The following is a 17,454-nucleotide window of genomic DNA, read 5'->3' on the forward strand; positions in this document are numbered from 1 at the left end:
CTTTGTACACTATTTATATGTGCAATAAAACATGCATGGTGGATCTATAATACCATAAGCAGTGAACATAATGTATATAGAAAATCTTTACTGTAGTTACAATTAAACTCTATCATTTGTAGAAACCACTTAATGGCTACCCCCTGGCTGGCAGTTTGTTGTAAAAGAGACGATGCCTGGAGAGCTTAACAGTGTGGGTGATGGAGGAGGTGACTGTGTGAGCCAAGTAAAGGAGCTGTAGAGCTCAACTAGGAATAAGATCCTGTTCCAGAATAAGAATAGTCCTATTAAACCTAAGAAACCTATGAACACACTATAAGCCTTTTTCTTACCGAGCAAGAAAGGAGTGGAAAACAAACCACCTCCTTCAGCACAGACTGCTTCCTTTCTTAGAGCATCAGCCCTTGTGGTGTTTGTTAGTGTACAGAACAGGAAATCACTATGTGCAGCTTAATTAAGTACCTTGACTGGTTGTGGCACTAATTGATGAAACAGGCCTGAGTCCCAAATGCTTACATTCGTATTAATAAGAGCTAATTAACTCACCTGCTAATTTTCTTCTTGACCAAGAATGCAGCATTCACCTACATGGTGTTAAACTTTTCAAGCATGCAAGAATATTCAAGATACTCTGAACATCAAATTAAGTGGGACTTTTATTTTATTTGCAGTGCAATCAGAAGAGCTGTATTCTACAGACGCTGCTTCAATGCATGATTTCTGTACTGTTCAGCTGTATCCTTTGCCTCCCGCTGGTCAGACAGCACTCCCATTTATGTAGTTCAAGCATTAAGGAACTTTGCATGGTGTTTGATGTGGTCATTGATAAATGTAGCAATGAAAAAATAGCTGTGATCATAGCCCTAGAAGAACAACAACGAAGAAATCAGCAAATTCGTATAGTTTACGATAAAGCAATCATGCTTTGTCTACACTCTTTTGTAGAGAAGTTAGTATCTCTTGTGTTTTCATCTGTTTTAAGAAATCAAAAGGACATAAATGTAAAATTGTCAGGGGGAAGTTCTTTACAGAGAGAGTGGTGAGGTGCTGGCACAGGCTGCCCAGAGAGATTGCAGATGCCCCGTCCCTGGAGGTGTTCAAGGCCAGATTGGATGGGGCCCTGAGCAGCCTGGTCTAGTATTAAATGTGGAGGTTGGTGGCCCTGGATGTGGCAGGGGGTTGGAGATTCATGATCCTTGAGGTCCTTTCCAACCCTGGCCATTTTCTGATTCTGTAAAGCACACCTAACAAGCCAATTATAGATGAGCTCTAGGAAGATGAACAAACAGCGTGCACCTTCACCTGCCCTAATCTGGGTATGCAAGTTAGAGGTGGGTTGGGTTTGTGATCTTAAGGAACGTGGGCCTGACAAAAAGAAGAGCGAGGACCCTGAACTTCAGAAGAGTGCACTTCTGTTTGTTTAAGGGATTACTGGATGGAATTCCCTGGGAAACTGTCCTTAGGAATGGAGGAATGGAACAGAGCTATCAGCTCCTTCGGGACACCTTTCTGAGAGTGCAGGAGCTTTCCATCCCTGAAAATCAAGCAGACAATGAAAGGAAATGGTCATGGCTGAGGGAAAAGAAGGAAAAATACAGGCAATGAAAGCCAGGATGGATGGGCCTGGGAAAAATACAGGGATGCCATCTGGATACTTAAGGATAGGATCAGGAAAACCCACGCAAAGATGAAAGTGAATTTGGTGAGGGATGTGAAAAATAACAAGAAGGGATTCTACAAGTATAATGGCCAGCTGAGGAAGGCCCACGAGAGTCTACCTCCTCTGGTAAGTGAGAAGGGACAGCTGGCAACAACAAACAGGGAAACTGCTGAAGTATTCAATGCGTTCTTTGCCCCAGATATCACTGCCAGGCTTCCCACATCTCTTGCATCCCTGAACCTTTAGGCAGGGTCAGGGGAACAAAACTGAGACTGCCTCATAAGGCTGAACATGCATGGTTGCCCAGAGAAGCTGTTGGTGCCCCATCCCTGGAGGCACTCAAGGCCAGGTTGGATGGGGCCCTGGGCAGCCTGAGCTGCTGGGTGGCACTGCCCATGGCAGGGGGTTGGGACTAGGTGAGCTTTAAGGTCCCGTCCAACCTGAGCCATTCTGTGAACAGCAACATCAGCTACAGAGCAGGATGCAATCTGAAAGAACAGTTCCCCTCACTAGCACTGTCCTACTGGTAAAATAAGGGCTGTGACCTCACATCTTAAGTCTGAAGGCTCTATTGCTATGTTAAAATAATAAAGAAACCTCTGAACTGTTCCTTTTCTGTCAGCACCAAATAGATCTTGTGGCACAGGGCCGTATAAAAGCCCTTGTGATAAACCAAAGAGGACAATCTTCAAGCTGTGGGGCCTGCTTACAACGACTCCATTGCTCTCAGTGCGCTGCTGTTTTGGGTCACTGCACTGTAGGTCTTCAACTGATATTTCAAGCAATTCCATACCTCTCCTGATGTACACTAACACTTGCATGCTAAATCACAAAGCTGAATGCAACACCCACAGCACAAATAAGGAATCCTGCAAAAACACAGCTGTTACATTGCTTTTACATTCACTGTGCTTAGTACAGTCATTAATGCTGCCTCTCCAGCTTATCACTGGCAGATTTAAGGGCAGCCAGAGATACCAGCGCCAGATCAGTTTGAGAAAAGTGCATTTACGACCCCACCTAGTGGTACAAGGCAGCAGAAACTGCAACGTCGTCTCCTCACTCAGCCAGGGGCAGACTGACAGGTGAACAAAAGCACGCCCAGTGACAAAACACCCACTCGACGACCTGCTGTGTACACACCAAACTCACACAACATCTACCCAAGAGCAGGGTCTGTGGAAGCAACTTGCCTGCTGCAGTCTGAAGACTACTGGGATTTTCCTCTCTGTGCAGGCAGCGATGAAGTTATCTGGCAGTAGCTGGCCTGCTGATAGGAACTGATCTTCTTTGCCTTGATCAATCAGGATGTCTAGGTGAGAGTCTGGGTAGGACTTCACAAGCTGTGTAGCATCGTATGCCTGCAGAAGTAAAAGGGAGGCAACGCTCACGTAGGTGTGTTAGAATGGACTGAATTCAGTGACTGTGAGAAAACAATGGTAAGTACAGAGTGCTGCGTTATACTGATCAAGACATCAAATTACAACTTGGATTGTTGGTAGGCCCTTATGCACTACCCTGCAACTATACAGTGGTGGAACAAAAACAAAAAAGATGTGTTTAATGACAGAACAGTCATCAGGCTCATCTGTGGCAAGCTGGAGTGGTAGTATGGATCTATTCTACGGCTTATGCTAACCACAGAAGTGTTTTCAGCAGATCCTTCTGAACTAGGCACCTGATTTACAACATCTGGTCCTGCAGTAGGATAGCACAACAATGTATGCCCAAATAACACAGCAACAAATATATTTGTGCGCTTGTGTCTTAGCAATTCGTGTAAGACTCTTTTTATTTCTAATTTAGAGACCTAGAGCTAAAAACCTAACTTCTGGTTTAATCATGTTCTGTGGGATATCAGTTTCCAAGTACCAATGGGCTTCTCTGCAACTGCCTCTGCCAGGCTGCTCCTGCAGATACCACAAGGCTCATCAGACCCTGACCAGGTTGTAACACAGTCTCTCTTTTCAGGCTACCATAGAAGTTCTGAACACTGAAAACTGTGTTTTGGAGCAATAGGCCATTCATTTAAAATTCTTAAATTCTTTAAATATTCTCATTACTTCCATGCATTACAGAAAGTCTCAGACTGCCCATAATTCATCTTAGCCTGTATTCTAAGACCTTCGTAAAACAAAGAAGCATTTAGTCAGTTTGATGAGAGCTTTCTGTCTCGTTACGTTTGTCATAAGCACCACCAGGCAACAGCAAGACACACCCAGCAGAAGTAATACAGATATAAAACAACACCATCAGCTCATGGGCAACTCAAGAGTTTTGTTCCAGACATCTGCTGCAATGTAGCCACAGATCACTCATTCACGTATTACTAAAGGCCTGCAAGTTCCAGCACATACCTCCCATTTGCTTACATCTGATCCCAGATATCCACCAAGGGCTTTCTTGCCCCATTGGCACTGCATAGGGTTGCAGATAGGAGAAAAAGCCGATACAGACTGTTTGGAAAGAAAGCATGAAAAAACAAAACACGACAGGAATTACGAAAAGCAATTTCTGATAACAATCAAACTGACAGTGTTTCAAAACAGCTTTACAAAGTACTGCCAGAACTCTGAGTCTGCCACCAGCCCTTTGATCTAAGTGCCATAACTATTACCCTATTTCCCTATTCTGGGCAGCCTGGTCTGGTGGTTGGAGACCCTGCACATATCAGTGGGTTGAAACTAGATGATCACTGTGGTCCTTTTCAACCCAGGCCATTCTATGACTCTATTATTTGCCATCCCTAGAACCACAATGTTCACTTTCCTTTTTTGCACGTGAACCAAGCTTCAAAATGAAGGGTTAGACACCCCATTCCATTGTATGCTGGATGTTGGATGTTGTCTTGAATTCCTCAAGCAGCGGATAAGCCTGTTGTGCATGGTGAGAGCATGGAAATATTTCACCTCCAACTCCATTCTGGAGCAACATAAGAAAGGCCTAAGGCATGGAGCTCAGCCTGTCTGAGCATGCAGCAGCAACTCCTGAGTTTAGCTAAGTTATAAGGATTAGGAGTCAGGAAACATGCATTTCAGACCACAGGTGCTGGGGAGAAAAGTCCAAGCTCTATTTTTTACATTCTTCTTTCAGATCTGTCCCTGGGCCCATCAATATTTCCACTCTTATGCCCTGCAAGAAATAGCAACCAACTATTTGAGCCATGGGCAGTTTCTTGAATTCTGGCATTTTCAGTACAGCGTTTATTTCTTTTCGACAATACAGTGAGCATTTGAGTGCCAACAGTGAAAACAAATTTCTGCACTACTGGCTCCACAGGATAAAGACAGAGCCAGTAAATTCCCAGCAAACAGCAATGCCTGATTCTCCTTCAGAAACACCTGACATAAGCATATCTCCAAAGAGAGCAATGAAGTTTCCCTTATGGGTATAAAAGGCAAATATGTTCCTATTTGATTTAACTTATAGTAGAAGAGGAATGCAACTTCAGATACCTTGTCCATTTGAAAATAAATAAATAAAATCAATCTTTAAGAAAGATGTTGCTCAGAGAGGTTGTGGATGCCCCATCCCTGGAGGCATTCAAGGCCAGGCTGGATGTGGCTCTGGGCAGCCTGGTCTGGTGGTTGGCGACCCTGCACATAGCAGAGAGGTTGAAACTAAATGATCACTGTGGTCCTTTTCAACCCAGGCCATTCTATGAATATGAAATTATATCTTTGTAAATATATTTTTGTTAGTGACTCACTGATGATGTCTGTATATGCCCAAAGACAGGATTTGAAAAGATATGGGAAATTGCACATCACATTCCTAAACAACTTTAGCAGCAGGAATTAACTGCAAACCTAAAAAGAACCTGTTTATATTTATTTATTGGAAAACCTGAGCATTTTCAAAAAGAAACCAAAACTTTTCCTACTTTTTAAAACATTCTTTTTTAATTTTGCTATCAAATATAAATTCCAGAGCGGTGTTTCTGGTAATCTTCTATATTCTCATAGTAGATATCAGTGAACTTCTACAGCTAAAGCAGTGTATATATTTAACACTGTTACAGAACTTGGTGTTATGTTCTATTTCTTTACTCCTGTAGAGAATCTGTATTAGGCTGAGCATTCCTTGTATAACACGTATGATATCTTACTTTGTACTTTCCGGGATTCTTCAGAGCAAGAATGAGAGCTCCATGACCTCCCATGGAATGCCCAAAAACAGACATCCGTTCAGGGTCGGTTGGAAAATTGGCATTGATCAGTTTAGGTAACTGTAAAGGAAGAGTGGAACAAAAACATTAAAGCAACTTTTGTATGTTTAGACAGAGAAACATCTGATGAATTGACACATTTTAATGCCAGGAAGATACTGAAACCAAAGACTCATCTTCGGTTCTAGTCTAACATTCATGATCGTGGTCTGAAACCAATTCTGACAGACTGTAAAACCAAAAGGAAACATTTCATCTACCAGCATTTTTTCTTCAGCTTCAGCAAGGATACCACTATAACCCAGCAACAAAGTTACCTCATCTCTCACGTAGGAGTACATCCTATAGTTTGTTTTCCAAGGTTCTTCAGTAGCATCCACATAGAAACCAGCACCGGTACCAAAATCCCAGCTTTCATCTTCTCCTTCAATATTGCAGCCACCTACCATGAAAATGGATTCTATCCTTACTATGGCACCATTATCAGATGTTCAGAATAAGAGAATCTGTCACTCAAGTCAGAGACCCTGGACATTAGTTTCTCGATCAATATATCTCTACCCCTCCAACCAGTAGGATAAATCAGATTTTCACTCATTAATACAGTATTTTGAAGCACACACACCTCCTCTTTTAAGGCTGCAGCATTACAACACTGGCCATTCCCCCCTTCCCCCCCCTCTTTTTTTTCCCCCAAATACACAACTCCCCTTTTTACAGTTCAGTGGCCTGCACACTGCAACTCCCCATCAAACTTCTGTCACTCCTCTGAATAACTGCAGGATTGTATTAGGGGAGTAAATTCTTTGAAAGGATAGATAACAGCAGGACAAGGGGAAATGATTTTAAGTTGAAGGAGGGAAGATTTAGGTTGGATGTCAGGGGAAGTTCTTTGCTACGAGAGTGGTGAGGTGCTGGCACAGGCTGCCCAGAGAGGTTGTGGATGCCCCGTCCCTGGAGGTGTTCAAGGTCAGGTTGGATGGGGCCCTGGGCAGCCTGGTCTAGTGTTAAATGGGGAGGTTGGTGGCCCTGCATGTGGTGGGGGGTTTGGAGCTTGATGATCCTTGAGGTCCCTTTCAATCCAAGCCATTCTGTGATCCTGTATCCTCTTTTCCAAAGTTAAACATTCAAACTGAATTTGCAGATGTCTCCTTGAAAGTCAGTACACCCCATCTCTAACTCTCCCTTTGATTAGCTGTGATTTTCTAGCCTAGTTTTCAGAACAGAATGTAATATTTCAAGCTATATGTGACAGGAAATAATGACCTCCCTTTCTCAAAGATGTTCCCAGTTTTTGCAATTCAACATTATGTGGGCTTTTACCACTGTCAGATCACACTACAAGCCCACGTGTAATCCCTGTGACAATCCCTGTCAATTTGTGCAGATACCTGCCACCTCATCACAGCATGCACATTTTTGCAAGGATCAAAGCTGAGTTTGCTCCAGAGAAATGCCCTTGAACATTGAGTGATTTTCTAAATTATGAGTCCAGCAGTGGCAGGGACTGTGGGTGCTCATACAACTTGCTGGGTATGAAGTCTTTTATCTTCAGTCCCTATGGGATGGTCAGAAATTCCAAGTCCTGCCACTCAATGAAGGCAACAGTGATTCTGCTAAAAGAAACTTACTGGAAACCCTGGAAAAATAAATTAGAAAAGGAACCAAAGCCCATTTGGTTCAGCAAATCTGTCCAGAAAAACAAATTGCTACAAAGAAAGGAAGGTAAATTCTAACAGAGTAGGGCTGAGGGGCTGTAACTACAGGTAGCTCAGGTTTTTGTATTGGAAAGCTTTCTCTGATCTGACACAGCTTCAAAACTAAGGTACAAAATGTCTTCTGGAAAGCACATCACTTCCTTCTCCAAACACCTGTGTTGAGATCTGACATGCTAACTGTGGGGAGACAACAAAGGTGGCACTCTTCTGATACAGCACTCCTGAGACTTGAGCAGAACCTGATAAACACTAAACATTGCAGACTGTGTCCCCACAAGACTGTATTTCAAATAACTACAGATCCACCAGGTAAGTTTCCCATATTACACACAAGCTCAACCTTACACAGATAACAGCACATCGTTTCAAAAAGCCATTTCAGTCTATTGCAAGTGCACAGAAGAAAACTCTGGTTTGCTTTAAGTTTTTCTAGACACCAAAACCCTCAGGAGACTGTACTTAACAGCCTACTGAAGACAGTATACAATAATAAGTAAAAATGATAGCTTTGTGTGACAGTACAGGTAGGTTTTTTCATTTGTTTGGTTCTTTAAGCCTCAGCAAGCCACAAAGTACAAGCACTTCTGGTAACACATGACTCTTGCTTTCCATCTTTTCCCTCTCTTCATTTTTGCTCAGTTCAATGGCCCCTTTGTTCTCGTTCTAGTGCCAACAATTAAAAGAGTTTCAAATATAAAGCTTTTAGCAGCATGCTGTTAAGCAGGCATGTATTAATCCCATCTAGGCTGGAACTAGGGCTTAGGGTGAAGCATGGTGCTAGCTCAAGGCATGTCAGATAAGCTTAAGGGTTCTGAGACATTGGCTGAACACACTTCTGTGAACAGAGAAAACTATGCAGCCATGCTTTCCACAGTGATAAAGGAATTTGAGAACGGGTTTCAAGATAGCCAAAAAAAAATCACCAATTTTCTGGTTTATTTGTGGTCCCATCTGCAGTCAACATAAATACGTCGCTTGTGAGTTTTCAAATGGAATATAATGACTTGCAATCAAAAATCTGATCACATCTCTTTACCAGACTTTCATAAGCCCTACCTTAGCAGAGAGAAACACCCCTCACTTCACAGTCACACCTCATTCATGTCGAGCAACCTTCACAGATGCAGTCCTAAACAATTCCTCTTCACTCAGTGCAGCACAAGCAAACCAAACAGCTGGATACCCATGCTATTAAAAACACTGATGACTTAATTCAGCTAGTGGAAGTCAAACCACCATTCAGGTGGCCAACATACTTTGTAGCAAACAGCAGTGCTCCATTCTTTTGACAATAAGGACAGCAGACTTCATTCTAAGGGCTGAATTATTTTCTGTCCTATCATTTGTGAAAACTTACGTGGGCTTGTGTCTGGTGCAACTACAATAAGGCCATGCTCAGCTGCAGCTTGCTGAAAACCTGCTTTTGTTATAAAATTCTGCTCTGTGCAAGTTAACCCTAGAAGAAAGAAAAAATACGTTTTGTTACATATTGCCCACAGCATTTCAGTTTCCAAAATCCTTCTGACAGAAAAGTTTCTGAAAAATAGAAGGGATTCCTATTGCCCTAAACACGCAGGCCATAGTAGCTTAAATGTGTTGAAGGTTATCTTTCTAAAATCTTAATGTTACTCACCTGAGAGCCAATACAGCACAGGACACTTTCCAGTTTCTGCTTTTGGAGGCAAGTAGATTCCAAATTTCATTTTGCATTTTAGCTCTGTGCTGTAGCAATAAAACAGCCCTTATTATCAGCAGTATGCCATTAGCAAGATTGATAACAGTCAAGAAAGCAGAATCAGTGCATTTCATTCAAAGACAGAAATGAAAAAATGAGTGCCTCTCTGCTCACCTTCATCAAACAGCTCTCTATAAGAGTGCATGGAAGCAAAACATCCAGTAGAGGGAAGTGAACTTTGTACAGACAGTGACAACTCAAGTAATGGCGCTCAAACTTAAAAGGGAAAAATACTGATTTCCCTTCTCAGGTCTGCAGCATTTCAGTATAGTAAACACATTAAATATTAACAGTGGAATACAGGAAGGCAGACAAAACTATAGGCAACATCCCCTGCCGAAATACAGCTGTTAATGAGAACACACAGCTTGCCTGCAGAGCAAGGACATGGGCAGCAATGAGATCCATTCGCTGCCCTGATAAAACACCTGTGACGTTTACCTGTCATGTTCAAACACCTTCTGGAAACCCTCAAAGCATTTGTTGCTAGAAACCTGTTTCAGTGCCATGGTCTTAACTGTTAAAGGAAAAAGGAGCAAGTTAAATCTGAAAATAAAGCATTCCAGGACTTGGCTCATACTAAAGTTACAGGAGCTGAGTAAACGAATATAACCCCCATCCCTGAAGGCATTCAAGGCCAGGCTGGATGTGGCTCTGGGCAGCCTGGTCTGGTGGTTGGTGACCCTGCACATAGCAGGGGGTTGAAACTAAATAATCATTGTGATCCTTCCATGAACTTAAAGCATCTTTAGTACCACGGTCTCTTCAGAAGATTCTTTCACAAACCTTTCCTGACCTCTCATAACTTCCTATTTCCAGCTTTATTTACATCTTTTTTCGTATTATTTATTTATACGGAGGGTCGTTCCCACCGCCACAAAAAAGCAACCACAAACTGAGCAACGCTAGAGCGCGTCCTCAGCGTCCAAAGTACAGCGTTTAGCCCCAGAACGCACCAGGACAGGAAAAACGTTCCCCCAGGCCTGTCTGTTTTCCTTTACGAGCCCCGAGGGGCTGGACTTCCTGAAGGAAGCCGCAAGGCCAGCTGCCGAGCACACCCTCTCGCTCCCTTCGGTCCCTCCGTAGCCGAGCCTGAAAGCCCGCACGGCCCCGCCGCGGCCTCCTCCAACCCCTTGCCTGCCCCAGAGGCCCCGCTCCCCGCTCCCTTACCTCAGAGGAGCGGTGGGGCCGAGCGGCGGAGCGAGAGAAGGAAGGGCGGCTCTTGGGCGGGCGCGACCTCCGGTTGCCCCGCCTGCACGCCCTGTTCACGCCCCTCGTGTGGCTCGCGTTCCACTGCCTCGCCGCCCTCACTGTAAATTATTCCTTATGTCCAACCTAAATCTACCCTTTTTGAGGTTAAAGCCATTCCCCCTTGTTCTGTCACAACAGACCCTGCTAAAGTGTCTGTCCCCTTTTTCCTGTAGCTCCCCTGTAGATTCTGAAAAGCTGCTCTCAGGTTATCTCAGAGCCTTCTCCAGGCTTAACGGCCCCAGCTCTCTCAGCCTGTTCTCACAGGAGAGGTGTTCGATCTCTCAGATCACTTCATTAAGTTTGAAATATTTTACCTCTAACTAATTTGTCATTCTTCTTAGCAGCTGCCATCTGAAAGACTCCAGATTTTATAATAAAGCCTAGTTTAGGTAGTTTTTGTCATGCTTTCTGTCAGCTTGGAGATACACACACACACACACACAAACACAGAGGGTATTTGACATTACTTTTATCCTGTTCATATTTCAAAGTATTCTAAATTATTCCCACCCCTTACTGTTAATGGGTCATGATATTTTTTTTTTTTAATTTGCAATTAAACATGCACATCAGATACTAAAAAACAAGGTCCTCAGTAAAACCTTCTTCCTCTTCTTAGTCTTCTAGCACAGACTTTATTAGCAGTGATTATTTTTGCCCATGGCACTTTGAAGTCTGATCATCTGTTACTTTGTCGATGTGACAGTTCTTCTCTATTTATAATCCCCCATTCTAACCACACACAGTACTGCCAACTTCGTCCTCCCATTACTTTTTGCTCTTCTCAGCAGAGCTGATAGATCCGACAGTAATGCAGCTGCTGGACCTTGGACCTTGGCTACTCATTCCGCATTCACAATTGCTTTTTCAGTCCTGTCTTTGTACACTGACAGATCTCATACAAATAGTCTGTATCTGAACTGTCTGAATTTTCTCCTCAGTTTTTCTTTTGCGAGCTGGATTTAATTTGCCTTTAAAGAAATTAACAGTTCTTCATCAGCATTTCTACAACACTCTCCACTTTTCTTCTTCCTTCTCTATCTATGCATGTTTTGTTAGTTTTTTAATATCCTCGTCTTGTTACCAAGGTATTGCCCAGTTAGTTTGTTTCTTGATCCAAACTTCAGCCGAGCTATTTTCTTTCCCATATATAGTCAGCTGTCATTACATCTCGTTTTGGATGGTATCTGCAGTTGTTTTTAGCTTTTTCTTTCTTGGCAATATAAAACCTGCCTATTTCAGCACTGATGCTGATAAGATTTTGATTTCCTATCCAAGTCTCTTAGATAACCTCCATTCAATTTGTTCCCATTTCAGAGTGACATATTCAGAAGGATCCAACTGGCAGCCCACTGATGAGCTTACCTGATCTTTCCCATCCCCCTGACATCAGGACTTTATTATTTTGTACGTCTTTTCAGACAGAAATAACCCCTTAGGCCAATAATATGTTGCAGCCCTCCAGAGGGCTGTTTTCATGACATGCAGCTGAGTGTGTGCTGTGTCTAAGAACTTGTAAAGTGGAAAACATACCAAGATAGTTTCGTGAACAGAGCAGCCAAGCTGGTGCAGTCTGTTCTGTGCTCTTTGTATAGATCTTTTTAGTATCCTACATTATGCACATTTGTTCAACCCCAATGCAGTTTCTGTATCTTTAGAGACTGTGCCTGACAGTGCCTGCAGCTGTCACTAGTGAACTGATTTTGGTATCGTTCTATGTTTCATTTCATACTATCTATAAAAGAGGTGAAATGGGCATCCTGTCCATCATCAAATGGTGAAACCACATAAATCATTTCCTCATATGGTGTAGCATGGCAAATAGTAGAAGGAAAAATATTAAAAAGATTGACAAAAATTTGCTTTTGATATTCTCATGGATCATGTACTCTTGCCTTATGTATTATCTTATAACTGTATTCCAAGCATAAGACATCAACATATTTGCTGTATGTTCCCTCTTACAGCACTTTCAACCATTTAATCACTGATCTCCCGCAGTAGTGTGTAAGATTTCATGTAGTCTACCCAGCATTTTTTCTGGCATCTGTAAGATTGGCTTTATACTCTGTCAAAAGGCATTTTGATTTTTCACTACATTTTAAACATACTTTTGGTACCTGGGGAAATCTACCACCAGCTTCATCCCAATCAAACAAATTTGCAATAAAGATTCCAGCAAGAAACTTACACATTGTAGGCAAGCAACTCGTATGCCATAAGTGTGTAATACCAAATTCAATTCTTCCATCTTCATTTCAGTTCACATGGCCATTCCCCCTGCCATGTACCTGGGTACATACTTTTCCGAGGCTTTTGTAGTGGTAGTTTGGATTAAGGATGTTAGTTGCTAATCTCTTTTACCTAATAGCTGTCAATTCCATCTCCTGCTAGGTCTTCTCATATTTTTTTTTTCTTAGCTTTTTTGCATGTGATCTCATTATCTCTTTGGTTATTCAGACCACTGTATTCACATTTGGTTGTCTGCTTTGCCAGGAGATTTGACCAAAATAAATGCATAGGAGAATAACGTGAGGGCTCTGTTACAGCCCTCCAAAGAGCTGTTTTTGTGGCATACAGCTGGCATGAAAACAAGTAACAAGACAGATATAACAATCTCATATAGCAGTTGTTCATAATTTGGTAATTTATGATAGTAGTGCCATACTTTCTAAATTGTCTTAAATTAATATCATACTATCGGTCATTTAAAGCAGCATATATGGCTGTTAACATTATTATTCTAAGTGTATTTCAAGCTGATTGTACTGACGTATTCTGCTTCAAGTATTCAGTTTTTCAAGTCAGAAGCTTTACAAAGGGAGAATTTATCTGCCACTTCATTATTATTGATTTATTTTCCAATTTCTCCCTCTTGATCACATCCATCTATCTTACTTTTTGCCTTAAATAGAAGTGAGATCTCCTAAAGTTTATTTCCTTCTCTTTCCTTCCTGACTGTGAAGATTTCACCTTGGTGCAACTTGTGATGTTATTTAACTGCTCTCCCTTCAAGGTGGTTCTTTACCCGTGATTTGCCCAAACTGTTTCTTCTCCACCAAAGCCCATTGCAGAGGCTGGAGACTCTACACCCTCAGTTATTTTATCTACTTCTATTACAGTTTTTTCTTCTTTTCTCCATTTCTTGCTTGTATCGCTTCTTTTATGTTCATTACAGACTTAGTAAGGCAGTTGAGTCCTTAGGTCTTTTGGTCTTGCTTGCAATGTAATGCAAGTTACAGAGTTGTCAGTGCTAACTGTCTCCTCTTTTTGTGTTCTTTATAAGTTTCCTCATTCTATAAGAAAAAAACAAAACAGATCCGGTCTTTAGAAGGAACTGTATTTGATTAAACAGATTAGTAAATGGAGGAGTTTCCTTGTACGGCTTTGTTATCTGCCTTTGATCAAGTTACACAATCTCTTCTGTTTTCAGAGATGATTTCAAGATCAGCAATTGTATTTTGTCACTCCGATAATGGTATAACTCCCCACTTATCTAATTTGGCCATATTTTGTATTGGTGTTTCTATAGTGCTGCACTGTTGAGCTGAAATGACCTTCAATAGCTCTGAACTGTTGTAAAGCTGGGCATATTCATGAATCATTTTTGCAGAGTGGCTGCCGGAAATACATAGACAGAACATTCGCAGTTGCAGAAATAAGCCAATTGTGTTAAGAAGTTGGAAAAATGTAGTGGTTTTTTTTTTTTAAATCTTTGCCTCTGGTCTGATTGGTCATTTTGAAGTGCATAGCTTTTAAAAATTTTGAGGAAAAAGCAGTATTTTACTGCCATCAAAGAGCGGGTATGGTAACATGCCTAGATGGCTTTGGAACAGCTAACAGAATCCCCAGCAGGAAGAAATTTATTTTAATACCACGCATGGGTCAGAAGGAAAGTATAGATAATGAGGAGAGTTAGAAAATTCCAGCCATGTTTTAAGATGAAAAAGTGGAATAAGATGCTTGTGTTGTCCCAAGAGAAATTAGGGCAAAAGAGACTGGTCTTCTAAATGTCCTCATTCCATTTGATTCAGGATGACTAAGTGGAATTACAGAAAAGAACAAACAAATGCCTTATATGGCGCTGGGAGACCTGGCAATGTCACTGCAAAGCCATCTCATATCATGTTTAAAAAGTCAGAACTGTCCGGATTTGTTGTTATTATTAATATTTATTTTAAAATAAGTTCTATTTTTAAATTTTATTCTTGAGTGAGAGAAGGCAAACGTGACTCCCATCTTCAATAAGGCCTTTCAACAAAGACCACATGCGGACCCTTAGCAGAGGTAAAAATGTGGCAAAACACCTCCAGAAGAGCTGTTGGATCCCTTCGGAGCAAGCAGGGTGGGTACAGCTTCTTAGAAGGATGTGATGTGGGCAGTCCAGAGGGAGGACTCGGAACTATTCAGGATACTGGTAGGGGGAATTCATCTGGAGTCAGTCCTGAAGAGTAAGAGTGTTTGGGAAGGCTAGATGCTGCTCAAGAATGGAGTCGCAGGAGCAGGTTGTCCCCCTGTGCCACAAGATGAGCTGGTGGGGAAGAAAGCCAATATGGATGAACAGGGAGCTTTTCCTGAGGCTTCAGGAGAAAAACAGGGTCTACCTCCTGTGGAAGAAGGGCTGGGAAACTTGGAGGGAGAATACAAACAAGTTGTTAGGATGTGGAGGGAGAAAATTAGGATCAGGCCCATGCAGCATGAATTTGTGAAAGACTGGTCCTGCTTGACCAATCTGACCTCTTTCCATGACTGGGTGCCCAGCCTGGTGGATGAGGGAAAAGATGTTGATGTAGTCAACCTAGACTTCAGCAAAGCCTTTGACGCTGTCTCCCACAGTGATCTCCTGGGGAAGTTAGCAGACCTGTCCTGGGAAAGTACACTCTTTGCTGGGTAAAGAACTGGCTGGGGGGCTTAGCGTGGATAGCGATGGTGGATGAAGTTAAATCCAGCTGGCAACTGGTCACGAGTGGTGTTGGGTTGGTATTGGGGCCTTCCTTGTTCAGTGTTTTTATTGATGACCTGGCCAAGGGGACTAAATGCACTTTCTGTAAGTTTACAGATGACGCCAAGTTGGCAGGAAATTGATCTGCATGGGGATAGGACGGCAGAGGGATCTGGATAGGCTGGATCGCTGGGCTGAGGCCGAAGGGATGAAGTTCAACAAGACCAAGTGCCAGGTCCTGTATTTTGGTCACAACAACTTTAGGCAAATCTACAGGTTTGGAGCAGTGGCTGGGAAACTGTGTGGAAGAAACGGACCTGGGGGTGTTGGTCAGCGCTCAGCTGAACATGAGACAGCAGTGTGCTCAGAAAGCCAAGAAGGCCAATGGCATCCTGGCTTGTATCAGAAATAGTGCAGCCAGCAGGAGCAGGGAGGTGATCATCTCCCTGTGCTCAGCTCTGGTGAGGCCAGACCTCTTGTGCTGTGTTCAGTTTTGGGCTCCCCACGACCAGGAAGACACTGAGGCTCTGGAGTGTGTCCAGAGAAGGGAACCAAAACTAGTGAAAGGACTGGAGCACAAGTCTTAAGAGGAGTAGTGGAGGGAAGTGGGATTATTTAGTCTAGAGGAGACCCAGGGGAAACCTTATTGCCGTCTACAACTACCTGAAAGGAGGTTGTAGTGAGGTGGGGTTGGCCTCTTCTCTCAGGTAACTAGTGATAGGACTAGAGGAAATGGCTTCTAGTTGTGCCAGGACAAGTTCAGATTGGATATTAGGAAAAACTTTTTCTCCAAAAGAGTGGTCAGGCACTGGAATAGGCTACCCAGGGAGGTGGTTGAGCCACTATCCCTGGAGGTGGTCGACAAACGTGTAGATGTGGTACTAAGGAGCATGGTTTTGTGGACAATGTTTGTAGTAGGCAGACAGTTAGACTAGACGGTCATAGAGGCCTTTGCCGGCCTTAGTGATTTTATGATTCTAAGAAGGAAAGTCCAGCAAACTAAAGGCCTAAAAACTCGCCATCCTTACCACATCCTTACACACATCCTTACCTTTGCAATGTTATGGAACAAATCCTCACAGAAGCCATTCCTGAGTACATGAAGAAAAAGGTGACTGGGAACAGCCAGCATGGATCTACCAAGAGCATTGCATATCTGACCTGTCTAATTACATTTTGTGATGAGAAGTCTCCCTCAGTAAACATAGCAAGAGTAGTGTCTGATGAATACTTTGTCTTCAGCAAGGACTTTGCGACAACTTCTCTTGGTCTTTTTTTAGTCAGACTGGTGAGATACAGGCTCAATTAGCGAGTGGAAGCTTGGCTGGCTTGCTGGGCTCAGTGTATTGATCAGCAGTATAGAGTCCAGGTGGCAGAGTGACACCTCTCGGGGATCGATATGAAAGCCAGGACTGGTTAGTGGCTTTATTAATGACCTGGGTGATGGGATGAAGTGCAATCTGAGATATATAGCTAAGGGAAAAAATAAAAAAAAGATTATTATATTTCCTGCAGTAGGAAATATACAGAGGACGAGGATAATAGGCCTTTGTGAAAAGAAGAGGCTTCAGTTCAGAAATAGATTTTGGAGTAAATAAAAAAATTGAAGCTGCAGTAAAGAAGGGCGATGCTTTCTGAACTACTGATGATATAAGCTATTTAAAAAGAAAAAAAAAAAAGGAAAGAACTGATTGTGATTACAGTGATCAGGTCACAATTGCAAAACAATGTTCAAAGCCTAGCCTTCTGACACCAGTTTGATGACTGTAAGACTAAAAGGAGAATGTGGGGAACTGAGATACAGATTTCCTGAGTCCAGCCACGGGGACTTCTGCTCGCACGAAAACTTCGTCAGTGACACTATTCAAAGTGACATGAAACCATTCAAAATATTCTGGTGGAGAATCTATTGGACAACACTGCTTCCAAATTCTGGGATTTTCTGCTTTCATCTGACCCACCTGCATTATCCACCTGCTA

At 42.5% G+C, this 17,454-nt stretch overlaps 1 protein-coding gene across 1 annotated transcript; it reads right to left on the bottom strand.

The window, feature by feature from the left end:
- Nucleotides 1-638: 638 nt before the first annotated feature.
- On the bottom strand, nt 639-10,551 carry ESD (esterase D). The gene is made up of 9 exons (XM_003203334.4): nt 10,452-10,551; nt 9,723-9,798; nt 9,180-9,268; nt 8,904-9,002; nt 6,146-6,270; nt 5,769-5,888; nt 4,018-4,116; nt 2,854-3,021; nt 639-863 (listed from the first exon to the last, which is right to left on the bottom strand). The coding sequence occupies exons 2-9, from the start codon at nt 9,788-9,790 to the stop codon at nt 783-785; spliced, it is 849 nt and encodes a 282-aa protein (XP_003203382.1). The 5' UTR covers nt 9,791-9,798; nt 10,452-10,551; the 3' UTR covers nt 639-782.
- Between the last annotated feature and the right edge of the window lie 6,903 nt (nt 10,552-17,454).

This window comes from Meleagris gallopavo, chromosome 1 (assembly GCF_000146605.3).
Source record: "Meleagris gallopavo isolate NT-WF06-2002-E0010 breed Aviagen turkey brand Nicholas breeding stock chromosome 1, Turkey_5.1, whole genome shotgun sequence".
NCBI classification, from domain to species: Eukaryota; Metazoa; Chordata; class Aves; order Galliformes; family Phasianidae; genus Meleagris; species Meleagris gallopavo.